The sequence below is a fragment of the Callorhinchus milii genome, unplaced genomic scaffold, assembly GCF_018977255.1.
Source record: "Callorhinchus milii isolate IMCB2004 unplaced genomic scaffold, IMCB_Cmil_1.0 Scaffold9, whole genome shotgun sequence".
Classification (NCBI taxonomy): domain Eukaryota; kingdom Metazoa; phylum Chordata; class Chondrichthyes; order Chimaeriformes; family Callorhinchidae; genus Callorhinchus; species Callorhinchus milii.
In genome coordinates this window covers 15,432,669-15,448,351 of record NW_024704750.1, presented here as the reverse complement: position 1 = coordinate 15,448,351, position 15,683 = coordinate 15,432,669, and the positions used below count along the sequence as shown (strand labels likewise).

General features: G+C 46.5%; 2 protein-coding genes across 3 annotated transcripts in view; both read right to left on the bottom strand.

Moving 5' to 3' along the window:
• Positions 1 to 4,723: 4,723 nt before the first annotated feature.
• On the bottom strand, positions 4,724 to 11,030 carry ccdc198 (coiled-coil domain containing 198). Its single transcript, XM_007893427.2, has 6 exons — positions 10,739 to 11,030; positions 8,654 to 8,736; positions 7,594 to 7,680; positions 7,224 to 7,322; positions 5,756 to 5,939; positions 4,724 to 4,944 (listed from the first exon to the last, which is right to left on the bottom strand). The coding sequence occupies exons 1-6, from the start codon at positions 11,028 to 11,030 to the stop codon at positions 4,724 to 4,726; spliced, it is 966 nt and encodes a 321-aa protein (XP_007891618.1).
• Positions 11,031 to 14,156: 3,126 nt separating this feature from the next.
• Positions 14,157 to 15,683, bottom strand: part of slc35f4 (solute carrier family 35 member F4) — a 36,908-nt gene continuing 35,381 nt past the window's right edge. For both annotated transcript variants that reach the window (XM_042337984.1, XM_007893296.2), the window contains exons 6-7: positions 15,098 to 15,187; positions 14,157 to 14,627 (exon numbers count right to left, since the gene is read on the bottom strand). In XM_042337984.1, the coding sequence (XP_042193918.1) occupies positions 14,386 to 14,627; positions 15,098 to 15,187 (332 nt within the window). In that variant the 3' untranslated portion in view covers positions 14,157 to 14,385. The remainder of the gene's footprint in view (positions 14,628 to 15,097; positions 15,188 to 15,683) is intronic.

The window sequence follows — 15,683 nt, the reverse complement described above, 5'->3', positions numbered from 1 at the left end:
AAGTTACTGGTTTTGTAATATTCAAGATCAGTAGATTAGATTATTTGAATGGTACTTTAACAGGTTGACAGGTTGTATAATGTGTGTTTTATTAAATTGCTGAAGGCTGTGTCTAATGTAATCCAAATATGGAGGTTACACGATTAAGAAAACCTTTGAATTGTCTAGAGAAATGATATTAATATACTATACAATGCATTCCTGTTAAGCACACTATACAGTAACATTTCTCTTGTAATATGCTTAGCAGAGCTATAAACGGACCACAAGACCTATCGTATTCTGTAGTTTGGAGAAGTATTTTGAATTTATGAGTGATATTTACAAATGCTTTTTGAGAGATTGGGTTATGGTTTGATCTATAAGTTGACCTGGTGACAGGTGGAGAGATTTCCTGCAGTTGCATTGAATTTGGGATAAATGGCAATTGCCTCATGTACTTGCTTTATTTTGATCCTTCTATCTGATACAGGTGGACGTAAAAGATCCCAAACCGCTATTTAAAAGAAGAAAGGTATTGCAGTCAACAATCTCCCAGATAAAATTGGTCATTCCCTTTGTGGCCATTTGTGGGAAACTGCTTGTGCGCAAATTGATTGCTGTGTCGCATATAAAATACACAGTCATCACACTTTACAATAAATCTTGTGAAGCAGTTTGAGAAGACCTGAAAGGAGCTGCATCAAATGTAAAGGCTATTATTGCATAGCACCTTACCACGTTGAGATGTCTCAAAGTACTTCACAAGACTTTACTGTATTTGTGTATTTACTGTGTATTTGTAGGCAACGAATTAGCACCGAGTGATGTCCGACAAAAAGCCATGAAGTAAAGGACCAATTTTATCTGGCGAATTATTGGCCACAATTGTAGCAAGATAAGCAAAGAGAACTGCGGGTGTGAAGAAGTGTCAAATTGTAAATATGTGATTGGCCATGATAGGGGCAGATTACATCTTGTAAATTTCACTCAAAACATAACCTTAGCCCAGCATTCTTGTACAAGTGGGTATGTTGTTTGCACCAGAGTTTTAATTATCCTTTACTGATAGGCAACAGCTGCACTAATATCAGAGTGTGTCCGATTACTAGAGTGGAAAGCATGTCGAGCTGCCTAAGTTACGCCTGGTAACCCGACCACAGTAGCCTGCTTGCCTCCCGTGGACCCAGTTCCTGTTTATTTTAAACCAAATTTCAGATATTTCGATCCGATGCGCTATATTCTCGATCTGGAATACCATCCTGAGAGGAATTTGTGACTTTTCTCGTCTCTTGAGTCAAAAGGTTGTGGCTTCAAGTCCCATGTAGGGATTTGGAACCCATATAGTCTATATTGACATTCCTGATGCAGTGTTGGGGGTCGGGGGGTGTTGCATTGTCGGAGGTGCCGTTCTTTGGTTGACGCGTTAAACTGAGGTCCCGTCTGCCTGTCCGAGTGCATGTTAAAGATCCCAAGGCACTATTTGAAAAGAGGGAGTTTCTCCCAGTGTCCTGACTAACAATCCTTCAAATATAGTTGGTCACTCACTCCATGGCTGTTTGTGGGACATGGCTTTGGGCAAATTGCCAAATCTACCCACAATATACACACAGACACACCACTTTATAGTAAATCCTGTGAACTTTGAGACATCTCGACAATGTGAAAGGTGTTACATCAAATGCAAGGATTATTATAATAGTGATAATCCTTGCATTTGATATAGCGCCTTATCACATCTTCGAGACGTCTCAAAGCGCATATTTATATCAATTTCAGCATATTTATCCCATCAAATCTATTATGAAATATCGCACATTCCCCATGCCGTCATTTACAAAATTGTAACAAAACAGTTGCTCTGAATGGACCATAGCCAGGCACAGTGGGTTATTCTGACTTTATTACCTATGTGACATTAAAAAACTAACTTTGGAGTTAAGCAAGTTAGTGATTTGAACTCTGCATGATAATCTGTTCCTCCACCCCATCACGAAGTCAGGTATGCAATGCCTGAGGCATAATAAAAGGCTGATTAAGCTCTTCCAAGTTTTGTTTAATTCCACAGAGACGGGCAACTTCAGGTTGATTGGGCAGAGCGCGGGGGAGTGAGGGTAGAAAGCTGTTAAAGGATGTGTATAACTAGCAAAACAAGTTAAGGAATTCAGGCTGTGTCATTTAACCACCCAACTCCCTGAATTGGAGGGACAACTTTACCCAAACTGAACAAGAGCTTTGCAAATCCTAAACTGCACCCTCTTTGCTTTGTTCTGGAATATCTGAAGGATAATACCTTTTTAAAAAAAAAAATAATTTGGTCACTCAATCCATGACCGTTTGTGGGACACTATGCACTATTAGCTGCCGCATTTTGCCCACAAAATGTAGTCGATTCACTTTACAATACACTCTGTGAAGCGTTTTGAGACGTGCCAACCACATAAGGCGCTATATCAAATGTGAGGATTATTATTGTATTATTATCTAATCATCTTAGAAACCTGGGAGTATTGATACTGAAGGCTGATTGGATCCGACGTTAATTTGTAAATGTCTGAATGTCGCTTGATGCAAGATCTGTCCTTTTTGATGCAGCTACAATGCGAGCTTCTCCAAGACATTGCCCTATGTGAAGCCCGCTTTATAAATACATGTTGTGTTTGTTACGGATGTTGTTCATTTGTTGTTGTGGTTGTTTGTTGTTGTGGTTTTGCTCAAACAGTCAGGCAATTTAGAAGCGTCATTTCCCCACAAAATATAGAGTCAATTCACTTTATAGTATATTCTGTGAAGCACTTTGAGACATCTCAAAGACGTGATAAGTCGCTATCAAATGCAAGGATTATTATTTATTATTGAACGAATGAATGAATTATCCTGTTATATGAATTCTATGTTGATCCTCCAGATAAAATTGGTCATTCCTTTGATGGCTTTTTGTGGAAAACAGTGGGACTCTGTACAGCAAGCTCGAGTTTGCCTTGCAGAGGAGCAAGCAGCAGACTTGGTTAGTGGAGATCGCAGAGGGAGGGAGGTGCTAAGATATAGGTTTGCCATTTCTCTGATAACACTGAATATAGGGAGTTTGTTAATGAACAGGAACGTAACAAGTTTTGTGGTGTATTCTCTCCTAGAAGACTTATTAGATCTTAGACGCTTTGAAAAGAGTGAACAAGTTTACCTTCAAATTTAGAAATGTGATTGTAAATATACCATTTCTAAACTCTGGTGGATATTCTATATCAAAATATATTGACTTTTAAGAAGTGATTAGTTAAATATCTGAAATGCAGAAATATAAAAGGGTAAATAAAATTAATAATCCTTGAATTTGATTTGGTCCCTTTCACGCCAGGAGGACAATTCAAAGCACTTCACAGGACTTAAAGTAGTGCAGTGACTGTGTGTAAATATAATTAAAAATGTACAAGTTTTAAATCAGACACTCTGTTCATTGCCACAGTGTGGGCTTGACCTTGGCTTTTGCCAACCTGTGCCTAACGCTCTGTGGAATTAGGTAAGCAGGGAGCGTCCCTCTGGGGAGGGAGTGTGCGCATTCCATTCCAAACATGGGAATGGCCATGTTTAGGTGGCATGCTTGGAACTCTGTCTCATTTGGACACTGTTAAGCATGGTGATAGGGTTCCTCGTGGTCAAGTGACCAAAAGAAAATGTGGTGCAGTTTTTGAGGAATATTTCGATGACTGAAAAGGAATAGCTTTCCTCAGTATGTAGAGGAAAATGACATTCTATGGGTTATTAGATTAATGTCTGGAAGTTTTTTGATGTCATTAATTTAGTGACATCAAACACCCGATTGTTCCACATACAGTTTCTGTTTGTTTCACTGAATGAATTAATTTTGCTCAGTTATTTACTGGACTGCCAGTATTCACTTACTTCAGCTTTTACAAGAGGAGCAGTGGAATCTGCCCCTTTACTTTAATATAGGTATAAAGGTCAGAATGCGCACTTAAGTTTACGTTGTGACAGTTAGAACACAAATCCAGTCTTACTAATATCCATATAACATTTGGGAGAAAGAAAAAGGAGCTGCCAACAGCATAGACTTTGTCAGCCAAATGGCCTCTTGTACTTTAGTTTCTATGATTGTGTAGGAGCTAAAATACTTTCAGCTTTTCTCTTTGTAATGCACCCAAGTGTCCACCGGGCCGCGCCATAGAGAAACCATAAAATCCAGTGTTATTAATACACTGCAACAAAACACAAAATACTGCAGACGCTGGAAATCTGTAACAAAAACAGAGAGAGCCGGGAAAACTCAGCGGGTCAGGCAGCATCTGCGGAGAAAGGAAAGTGAGTCAACGTTTCGGGTCCAGCGTTCTGGCGAAGGGTCGTGGACCCGAAACGTTGACTCGCTCGCCTTTCTCCATAGATGCTGCCTGACCTGCTCGGTTTTCCCAGCTCTCCCTGTTTTTGTTTTTTAACACGCTGTATCAGGGAGTAGGGAGAAAAGCAGAGTAGTTAACCTCAATGAAGGAGCTGGGGCGCCAGATGGGCTGAATGAGTTATAGCGCTGTAATTCCTATGATTCTGTATCGGTTCTATCAGCTTGAACATTTATGCTCCAAGTTGATGCCTGGGAACAGTAGCCAATGTCTCGCTTGTCTCCACTAATTCAGCTTCTTTGTTAATGTTCTTTACTTAAGCGCTCAGGGACTCTACCCTACGTGAAGGGCACGATACAAAGGCAAGTTGTTGTTTCCTCCCAACTTTTCACTGGCTATAACTCCTGATCGAAGAACTCATCAAACATCGGGATCTTCTCAACCTTAGTTCTCAGCAGCCTACGCTGTGCCTGGTTGGTCCCCTCCCCACAGGAGTCGCTGCTGGAACTCTGACTATGAGTGCCTCGCTGGTGCCTTAGCTGCACAAGACGTTCTGGAGGTCCCCTGCGCCCACTTGTGAGGTACATCGACGAGGTCAAGCTGGGCCACAGATTGTCTGGGAATAAAAATGTGAAGTTTGATCCTCTGTTTATCCTTGCGGACAAGCTAGACAAATTAGACTAATAATAATAATAATAATAATCCTACCATTCGATATAGTTCCATTACCAATCATATCACCAGAACGTCTCAAAGTGCTTCAGAGGATACATCTGTAAAGTGGTGTGACTGCGTGCAATTTACGGGCCGACACAGCAGCCAATTTGTGCACAGCAGAGTGTCCCACAAACAGGCATTGCATAACTGACCAATTTTATTTGGGGATTGTTGGCCAGGATATTGGGAGCCAATGGGCTCTTTAACGTCTCCCTGTGTAGGCAGACTGGCCTTGTTTTAATATCTCATCCGAAGGACAGCATTTCCGACAAGGCAGCGCAGCCCCCCCACCCCCACCCCCTACACCCTCCATCAGCACCTCACTGGAGTGTCAGCAGAGATTATATGGGTTCCAATTCTTGACCTGGGCTTGAACCCACAACCTTCCGACTCAGGGGTGAGAGTGCTACCAACTGAGCCCAGCAAATAACATACAGATGGAATATTCAGGATGTTACCTACAAAATACACAGTTACTGAACTTTATGTTATGTCCTGTGAGACACCTTCCCAACATTATTATTAATAATATTATTAAATAAATGTTCCAAACTGGTCAACAGCAAGCAATAACCTGGGCAGAGAACCTGACTAACCGGTAATAAGGGTTTATATCTTCTAAGGGAAAGATAGGCACCAAACCCCCTCTGTGACACCCATGCGGACCACCCAACACCTTTGAGATGCCTCCCACGAGAAAGGTTACTTACCATAATCCACATTGAATGTTTCATCATGTTCTACTCCTATATAATATTGATCTTCTTGGTGGTTTATGTTTTGAGTATTTTCTTCACAGTCTCTGGCCCCGAGATCATGTCTTATGGGCTTGCTGATTCTCACATGCGGGGGAAGATTGTGCCTCAGTTCCAGTTGTTCCTCAAAGCCAATTGCCTGTGCCAAGACATGAACCTGACTGTGAGCAATGCTATTTATAAGGAAACTAGCCTCTGCGACTCACGCCTGCTTCATATCCCCCACCTCTCCACCCCACCATTGGTGGGTGAGCTTTCAGCTGCTTTGTCTCCCACTCTCTGGAAGTCTTGCCCCTAACTCCCTTTGCCTGCCTGCCTCTCTACTTTCCAACCCCATCTAAAAATCTCTCTTTTGACCGAGCTGCCTAGCTCACCCCACCAAATCTCCCACCCTGCAGCCTGCTTGAGCTCCTAATCCGTGTATTTAAAAGCACTTTGATGTTTTTATAACCTGTGTCCGTGGAAATAGGTAAGCAACGTGCGACCCTCCAGGGAGAGAGAGCACATTCCATTCCAGACACCAGGAGGTTTGTTCTTTACGCAGAGGGTGATCAACAACTGGAACAGGCTGCCAGGATATTGGACTCATCAGCGAGGGTGGTTCATGGGAGCCCAGCAATTTGTCAGCCCAAACTGACTCATTCACCTGGACATTTTCACTGGACTGACAGTCAGGGTTTGCCAATCAAAGGGCAGACATCACCCACAGCCTCCCCCTCCACCCCTACCCAAATGACTGACTAACACTCTGGTGGAGGGGTGGAGCTGATCAGCTGAATCCTGACCTTGACCCACCCCCGATCCTCCATCCTTCAACTCTAGATCTACCCCTGGGACTCATTTGGAAAGCCTTTTGATGCTGTGATGGGAGGACTGTAGGGTGGGTGTCATGAGGGATGAGAACAGATGAGCCTAAGGGCCTTCTCCATCCAGACCAACCTTGTGAGATGCAGGGAGATTTCCAATGTGTAGATGGTAGACATATGTGAAACTCTCAGGCTGATTTGGATACTCTTTAAGCATAGTTTCTGTATGTGTCAGACACCCAGCTAATCAAAAAAAATATAAGGGCAAGTTGTTATACCCTCTCTGTAAATGGGAAATTCCGTACAAAATGGAATTGGAGCTGACTGTTTCCCTAGACACAAGTATTGATAATACATTTGCTGGGGAGACACCACAGGTCTGAAATTCCACATAGCCTTAGCTAAAAAGACCACTGTGTTAATTTCAACACTGTGCAGAATGGTAGAATTTTTTTTTAATTGTCTTAATTTGGAAGCAGTTTTTCGTGGTTCTTTAAATGAAACCAAATCAGAATCCTAGAATTTCTCCGCACAGAAAGAGGTCGCACTGCCCATTGCATCTGTGTCAGATTTCTGAAACCGTTAAAAGCTGATGCTTAACAAAAGGACGGAATAACCTCTTGTTTCCTCTGTTTCTTCTCATGATGTTGAATCTGGTGCATTTGATGCCTTCTCCTGGAAAACTGTTTTGCTGTTTCCATTTGTCTTGCAAGTGTCTTTAAAGAGAAAGCAAAGCTTGTGTATTAAGGCTGTCAAGCTAAAGGCAACCACAAGAACATACCTCCTAACTGTCCTCCACTGTTAGGATAGAGAACGGTGTTACAAGTAAGATGATGATTAATATGAGTAGTGCAAAGAAATCTAAGCGGTTTTGATAGGAAACTGAATGGGATTCAGATGGATGTACGACTTAGGTGATCATATGATTTATAAAGATAAGACTTGGGCAAGTTTTACTGTATTTGATAGTTTTGTCCAGGGCCACACCTGTGCTTTCCGTGCATTCGCTGCTCGCTGCTTCTCCAGTGGCCTCACAGTGGTGTTGACCGCAACAGGCTTCAAAGCCTCCAGTCTCTAAAACACAGAATAAGCCAGTTGATGCTTGTAAGAACATAGGAACATAAGGATTTGTGAGGTGAAAGAAGACAGAGATCCATCCCGTTCGCCTTACACCATCTGGGCAGTCGCACGCACATGTCATGTCCCAAACTATACACGGTATCCCATAAGAATAGAATCTCTTACCAAATAAAATTGAGTCACTCACTTCACAGCTGTTTGTGAGCGCAATACTATGCACAAATTGACTGCCAGGCTCCCCTACAAAATACACAGTAAAATCCTATGAAGCGCTTTGAGACGTCTTAATGATGTGATAAGGCCCTAATATCAAACACAAGGATTATGTTATGCATTACCTGTGTTTATATTGTTGGAATGCATTTAACTACAGGGTAGTATAAGAGAATTTTATTAGAAATTAGAGCAAACTTTTTCCAAGGAGCCAGTTATACCCTTAAACTCTCCTGACATCGATGGTCAATTGATTTTTGTAGATTTGTGGATTTAGTTTTTATTGGAAAGAAAAGCTCCACGAAGAGGCGCTCACACCCCCCTCCTCCTCCCGTTCCCTTCGCTCAACCAGTTTTGACCTTCTCCATATCCCCCCAACCCCACTGCTCGGTGGCCATCCCTTCAGCCACTAAGCCCCAAACCTCTGGAACTCCCTGCCTCAATCCCTCCACTTTGCACCCTCTTTGACCTTTTCAAATCACAGCTGATGACTTTCCTCTTGGACCCAGCCTACCATCAACAGCCCTCTGAAAAACACTTGGTGGGACAATGCCCTATTTTGGTGTTGTACCATTTCATGATTGAGTTGTATTGCTCCAGGGTCCAACCCTGTCACTGTGAAGCTCTCCCAGACTTTATAGATGCAAGTTATCGTTGATGATACAATCAGGTTTAAATTCAATCCAGCATGAGGTGAAATTGGAGATGATACACTGGACAGATATTAGATACCAGAGTTGGTAGGATCTCTTACCTGCAGCCTTCGAGGGGGGTGTCTCTTTATAATGCTCGCTTCCTCATTGTCCAGTGTCACATCAAATGAAATGGCCCTGGGGACTAGATCCATGAGGAGAGATAACTGAGTGTAAAGCTCCTGTCAAACATTAATAAGCTTGGCGCATTGGGAGAGAGGGAAAACAAACTTGTAAACCCCGGTAATAATTAACACCAAAAAAATTATCCCAAGCAAACATTAACAGATTCTCGGAATGCAGTGGGGGGTGGGTGGGAGGAGGGGGCTTATTCCCTGCATTGGGAAAATAAAACTGAAGTCAAGGAAGCATGAAAGCTATAACTGGATGCAAAGCAAAGCACCACTTGTTGCTCGAACGAGTAACTCTCCAGTAAAGACTGACTGTGAACTAGAAAATACATGGTCACTACACACACAGCACACATTTACATTGGTGCGGCGTCTAACACGGAAAGCAAGACGTCTCGGTGGGCTTCACAGCCCTTGGCTGGGAGCGAGGTCTAAGGGATAGGTCTTGAGATGGACGTTTGAGTGAAGCGAGGGAGCTACAGGTACAGCGCAGGGCAGGTACAGGGCAGGTACAGCGCAGGTACAGGGCAGGGCAGGTACAGCGCAGGGCAGGTACAGGGCAGGTACAGGGCAGGTACAGCACAGGGCAGGTACAGGGCAGGTACAGGGCAGGTACAGCACAGGGCAGGTACAGGGCAGGTACAGGGCAGGGCAGCACAGGGCAGGTACAGGGCAGGTACAGCACAGGGCAGGTACAGGGCAGGTACAGGGCAGGGCAGCGCAGGGCAGGTACAGCGCAGGTACAGGGCAGGGCAGGTACAGCGCGGGGCAGGTACAGCGCAGGGCAGGTACAGGGCAGGGCAGGTACAGCACAGGGCAGGGCAGGGGCAGGGACAGGGCAGCACAGGGCAGGTACAGGGCAGGGCAGGTACAGAGCAGAGCAGGTACAGGTTAGATACAGGGCAGAGCAGGTACAGGGCAGGTACAGGGCAGCACAGGGCAGAGCAGGTACAGGGCAGCACAGGGCAGGTACAGGGCAGAGCAGGTACAGGGCAGGTACAGGGCAGGTACAGGGCAGGGCAGATACAGGGCAGGGCAGGTACAGGGCAGGTACAGGGCAGGGAAGGGCGGGTACAGGGCAGCACAGGGCAGGGCAGGTACAGGGCAGGTACAGGGCAGCACAGGGCAGGTACAGGGCAGCACAGGGCAGGTACAGGGCAGCACAGGGCAGAGCAGGTACAGGGCAGCACAGGGCAGGTACAGGGCAGGTACAGGGCAGGGCAGCACAGGGCAGGTACAGGGCAGCACAGGGCAGGCACAGGGCAGGTACAGGGCAGCACAGGGCAGGTACAGGGCAGGTACAGGGCAGGGCAGCACAGGGCAGGGCAGCACAGGGCAGCACAGGGCAGGTGCAGGGCAGCACAGGGCAGGTGCAGGGCAGCACAGGGCAGGTACAGGGCAGCACAGGGCAGGTACAGGGCAGCACAGGGCAGGTACAGGGCAGCACAGGGCAGGTACAGGGCAGGTACAGGGCAGCACAGGGCAGAGCAGGTACAGGGCAGCACAGGGCAGAGCAGGTACAGGGCAGCACAGGGCAGGTACAGGGCAGCACAGGGCAGGTATAGGGCAGCACAGGGCAGCACAGGGCAGGTACAGGGCAGCACAGGGCAGGTACAGGGCAGCACAGGGCAGGTACAGGAGCGCAGGGCAGGTACAGGGCAGCACAGGGCAGGTACAGTAGCGCAGGGCAGGTACAGGGCAGAGCAGGTACAGGGCAGCACAGGGCAGGTACCGGGCAGCACAGGGCAGGTACAGTAGCGCAGGGCAGGTACAGGGCAGCACAGGGCAGGTACAGGGCAGCACAGGGCAGGTACAGGGCAGCACAGGGCAGGTGCAGGGCAGCACAGGGCAGGTACAGGGCAGCACAGGGCAGCACAGGGCAGCACAGGGCAGCACAGGGCAGGTGCAGGGCAGCACAGGGCAGGTACAGGGCAGGGCAGGTACACAGGGCAGGTACAGGGCAGGGCAGGTGCAGGGCAGCACAGGGCAGGTACAGTAGCGCAGGGCTGGACTTACCCTCTGCACAGCTCAGGTACAGGGACTCCCTGAGGGGCGGGAGGTCGGTTCTCCCGCAGAGCAAAGTTGTCTGAGCGCCGCTCCAACCCCTCCGCTGCTGTGCCGGGAACAGCGACTGCGAGGAGCCGAGTCCGCTGTCACCACTGCCGCTCCCACTGCCACTGCCGCTCCCACTGCCACTGCCGCTCCCGCTCCCACTGCCACTGCCGCTCCCACTGCCACTCCCGCTCCCACTCCCCGCCGGGATCACCGGGATCACCTTGGGACCCGCTCTGGACGACCCCGAACCCATGTTCCCGGGAGCCCGCGCTGGACCCGCTGTGTTAAACCATCCCGACTTTTATTCCTCCCGGTGATCCCGTCCTTTTTTGCATCTTGACCCCCCCTCCTCACACCCTCCCCCACCCCCCACACCCCCCACACAGCCCCTCCCCACACCCCCACCCCCACCCCAGGGGGGGGTTTGACTTGCAATGATCGGCGAGGACCTCTCCCTCCCCTTCTCCTTCCTCTCCCTCTCCCCTCTCACACTCTCTCTCTCTCTCTCTCTCTCTCTCAGTGTCCCCTGTTTCTAGGGAAACGCCACGTTGCTATCAGCACTTTGCATTTATATATCGCCCCTCACCCGAGGTGGGGGTCCCACAGCGCTCGACAGTGGCTGAGCACGACCCCGAGCCGGGGCGGGCGGGCGGCGGGCGGGCGGGGGATAGAGGGGAGGGCGGCCATAGGCACGGTCGAAGAGGAAGGTCTTCAGGATGGCCTGGAGATGGGGAACGAAAGGGCGAGGCGGAGGGATAGAGGAAGAGTGCGCCAGAGCGTCAGGCGTCATGGCGAGAAGCCCGGCCACCCAGGGTGGACCTGAGGGCACGAGGGACATGTTGGGAGGCCGGAGCCAGTCAGTCAAGCGGAGGCAGTAGGTAGCGGGTTGGGGAGTAAGCAGGTTGGAGAGGTAGGGAGATGCCGGGGCTTGAAGGGATTTGAAGACGAGCGTGAGGATCTTGAATTGATCCATTTTCTCACTCCACATGCGTGTGCCAGCCTCACACGGAAATCCCCTGTGTCCGGATAGTAGGACAGACCGACACAGGCGGCAGGTTTTTGGGAACGTGGGTTCGGTGTCGTCCAGAGCGTGTTAATGCAATCGTTGGCTCTTGCCAACCCACACCGAATACTCTCTGAAATTATGTAACCAGGGAAGAACATCAGTTTATCCGGAGGACGGCACCTCCGACAATACAGTGCTCCCCCAGCACGGCGTTGGGAGTGTCAGCCTGGCCTGTGTGAGAGGCAAGAGTGCTAGCAACTGAACCAGGCCGACACCTGAGTTTATCATAGAATCTCACATCGGCTTCCCCTGCCTTTTAACCTCCAAGCTCTGTCCATTTTCACTCTGCAGAATCTGGGGACAATCCAGGAAATTGACCTTGGTCAATTTCACAGATATTCACAATAATAATAATAATAATAATCCTGGCATTCAATATAATGGTTATCGCGTCGTTGAGATGTGTCAAAGCGCTTCACAGAATATATCGTAAAGTGGATTGACTTGTTTTTTTTGTTGGTGAAACGCGGCAGCTAATTACGCGCAGCATTGGCCCACAAAAAGTAGTGGATTGAGTGACCAAAGACTTACCTCTACAATCTTGCCTAAGGTCACCTCCCCTTCTACCCTTATCCCTCGCTTAGTCCAATCCCACCACGGTGCAGCGCTCCGAGACACTATTCTCTGCGAAGGGCGCTGTATAAATGCAAGTTGTTGGTGTTGTTGTGACATTCACAAACCATTAAACTGTTCTCATATCTTTTGCATTGCATTAGTCTCAAAAGTCATCCTCCTCGGGGGTGGGTGGGGTAGGGGGGTTGGTGGCTGGTGGCTAAGCTGAACTGGCTCCAAGGTGATCGCAGCAGATGACAGAGATCCTGAAGCACTGATTGAAAAGAGAAGAGAGTGTTCCCCAAAATAAGATTGGTCACTCAATTCATGGCTGTACGTGGAACATTATTGTATGCAAATTGGTTGCTGAGTTTGCCCACAAAATGCACAGTCATGACACTTTACACTAATTTCTGTGAAATGCTTTGCGACATTTCTCCAACATGATAAGGCATCATGAAATGCAAGGATTTATATATACAGTATAAGCAAGTAATATGTAGGATAACATGGCTTAAATAAAAGTAACTTGCTGCAGTCAAAATTGTGGGTTTGTTGCCTGCATATGACTCGTGCTGTATTTTAATGTTATTTATTTGCTTGTTTCGCCATGACAATAACCCATTATTGTACTGAAGTAAAGTGCAGAGTTCAGTGACAGGATTACAGCAGCTCATTACACTTGCAAAGGCCCAGCCGCTGAGCAATAATGATTTTCAACCAATTTGATATCAACATTGAGAACTGATTTAATATTTTCCTGCACGCTGGCAGTCTTGAGTGATGTTTAGTGAGAAACGCAAGAGCCCGAGAATAATTTATAATGTGCCATTTACCCCAGATGTGCTGCCATCAAAGAGTATGGTAATGTAGCTCACTCGCAAAATAGGATCACCAAAGCCTATTTATTGCACCTGGGAAAAAGGCCAAGGATGCTGATCAATGCTTTTCTTTTGTCAAAAACTAAAGGTTTGCAGGAAGAAAAAGAAAAAAACACAGGTGCAGGGAGCTTGCTGTCTGTCACAAATGACAAATAATAATCCTTGCATTTGATGAAGCCCCTTTCACATGGGGAGGGCATCTCGAAGCACTTCACATGAGAAAGCAGCTCCCTCTCAAAGTTGCAGGTTTTATCATTTTCTATGATAAATCAGCAACTTGCATTTGTGATAGCACTCTTCACCTCAGAGAACGTCTTGGAGCTCTCTACAGTGTCAGGGTTGGACGAGAGAGAGGCAGAAGGGGGAGGAGGAGATGATCATTGACACAGTCAAAGTTTTACCTTTTAATATAAAGTATGATTAGATGTAAAAGCAGTGGGAAGCCGAACATTAACAACGTTGTTATTAACAGTAACATTAACAGCAGTAACATGAGCAACAGCAAAAAAAAACGATCAGCTCACTTTGACTGGAGTGAGTTTTTCAGGATAACCTGTCCAACAATCCTTCAGATAAAAGTGGTCTATCACTCGATAGTTGCTTGTGGGAAATTGCTATGTGCAAATTTGGCTGCCACGTTTCACCTACGAAAAACACAGTCACTCCACTTTACAGTGTATCCTGTGAAGCACTTTGACTCGTCCTCCTGACGTGAAAGGTGGTATACCGAATGCAAGGATGATCATTATTATATTATTATGATTATTATTATACATTACAGACTGGGACCAACAAGCAAGTCCAACAAAAAGTGCAATGATTCTGTTTGATCATACAACAAAATCTTCTGTTGTTAACTAATAAAAAAACAACTGGCGCAAGTACTTTCTTTACAAAAACTTTATTACACATTAACACCCATTCCCATGTTGCTTTATAAAGTTTAAATCGCAATACTATAATTTTTTTTAGTGCATTAACTGAAATATATTCATATTGTATGCAGTACGTTTCTGGTAATACTGTCATAAAAAGCATACTTTGTCTCACAAAACTAAATCATATTCACAGAATATACATTCCCGTGCATTTGTAAAACTAGCTGGCGATTAAGCTAACGGGATAGACACAGTCCCATTTGCTCTGCTCCTGCTCCGCGTGTGGTTGCTGGACTCTGTGGTGTCTTCGCTTTGGTCCTCACTCTTCTTTTCTTTCAAGCTATTGATGAACCTCAAGGTTATTTCATCCCATTCCTCAGGAAGGAGCATGAGCAGGAAGCCAATGCATATGATGGTGGTGGCGGCCAGCCTCACCACACTGAATATCATCTCATGTTTCAGAAGGTCGACAGCTGTGTGAGCAAAGGTAATTGGCTCAGAGTTATAATTTTACTCTACAATTATCGCAAGATGTTCCAGCTGGTCAAACCCCAGAAGAACCCTCCACTCACAAACTCTGGGAATCCCCGAAGGCTTGGCTCTTGCCACCTGTAGTTTCAGGAATCAGAAAGCGTCTCTGCAGGGAGAGAGTGCTCATTCCAATCCAGACCCAGGGATATCTCCTATGTGTAGGTTGAATACCTATGTAGAACTCTTAGTCTAGCTGGATTCTCTTAAGCATAAATTAGCTGCGGTCACTGCACTTTAAAGTATATCCTGTGAAGGGCTTTGGGACATTCTCCCTGTGCAAAAGGCACTTCAGCAAATGCCAGGATTATTATTATTATTGAAATGACTTGGGCGGAGCGGTGGGTCAACGCGTGGAACCCTTCACCTCTGGGGCCAATGTCCGAACAATGTGGACAAAGAAACAAATAGCCACCTGCGTTTCCAGGGACACTCAGCAGGGTTCCAATGGAGATGAGAATCGGATATGTGATCACAACCCCGACATTCACAAGGATGTTGAAGGCTGCACAAACAGAGGAAGAGAAACAAGCAGTTCAGATCTGTGTTTAAAAAGCTCGCTGCCCTTTAGCACTCTAACAGAAATTCTTGTATGATTGTACAGCCTGAAGACATTTTGCAATCACTTGTTGGAGTGGCTGGTTGGTGAGGCAGGCTTTAGGTCCTAGCAATCGTGATCCAAGCTCCGCTTTTCCAGGTGTAAATAGGGACAAACATCGGCTGGGTATGTGTCTAGGCGCAAAAAATTGTTTTGGTTTGAGTGCTGAGGGTCGGCGTCAATATTTGCGACTGAGAACAATGCTAGTGCTTCTCGCACAGAGCTCAATGTCAGCAATCCAGACACTTTCCTAAACTAATTGTTGTTCTAACCTGTTACCAGATAGGTTCAGATGAAGAAGACCCTTTGGCCCATCTGATCTCATCCTTCCAGAACACCCACACTACCAGACTACCATCACAGCATCCAGCTGGTTTTTTTAAATGAGTCCAGTGACCTAGCC

What these genes read in the sequence shown, in the direction of transcription:
- ccdc198 (XM_007893427.2), bottom strand. Translation starts at nt 11,030, where the DNA reads ATGGGTTCGGGGTCGTCCAGAGCGGGTCCCAAGGTGATCCCGGTGATC. An exon ending in CGAATGCACGGAAAGCACAG is followed by an intron (nt 7,323 to 7,593) that starts GTGTGGCCCTGG and finishes TTCTCTTTAAAG; the next exon opens with ACACTTGCAAGACAAATGGA. An exon ending in AACATTCAATGTGGATTATG is followed by an intron (nt 4,945 to 5,755) that starts GTAAGTAACCTT and finishes TTTTATTCCCAG; the next exon opens with ACAATCTGTGGCCCAGCTTG.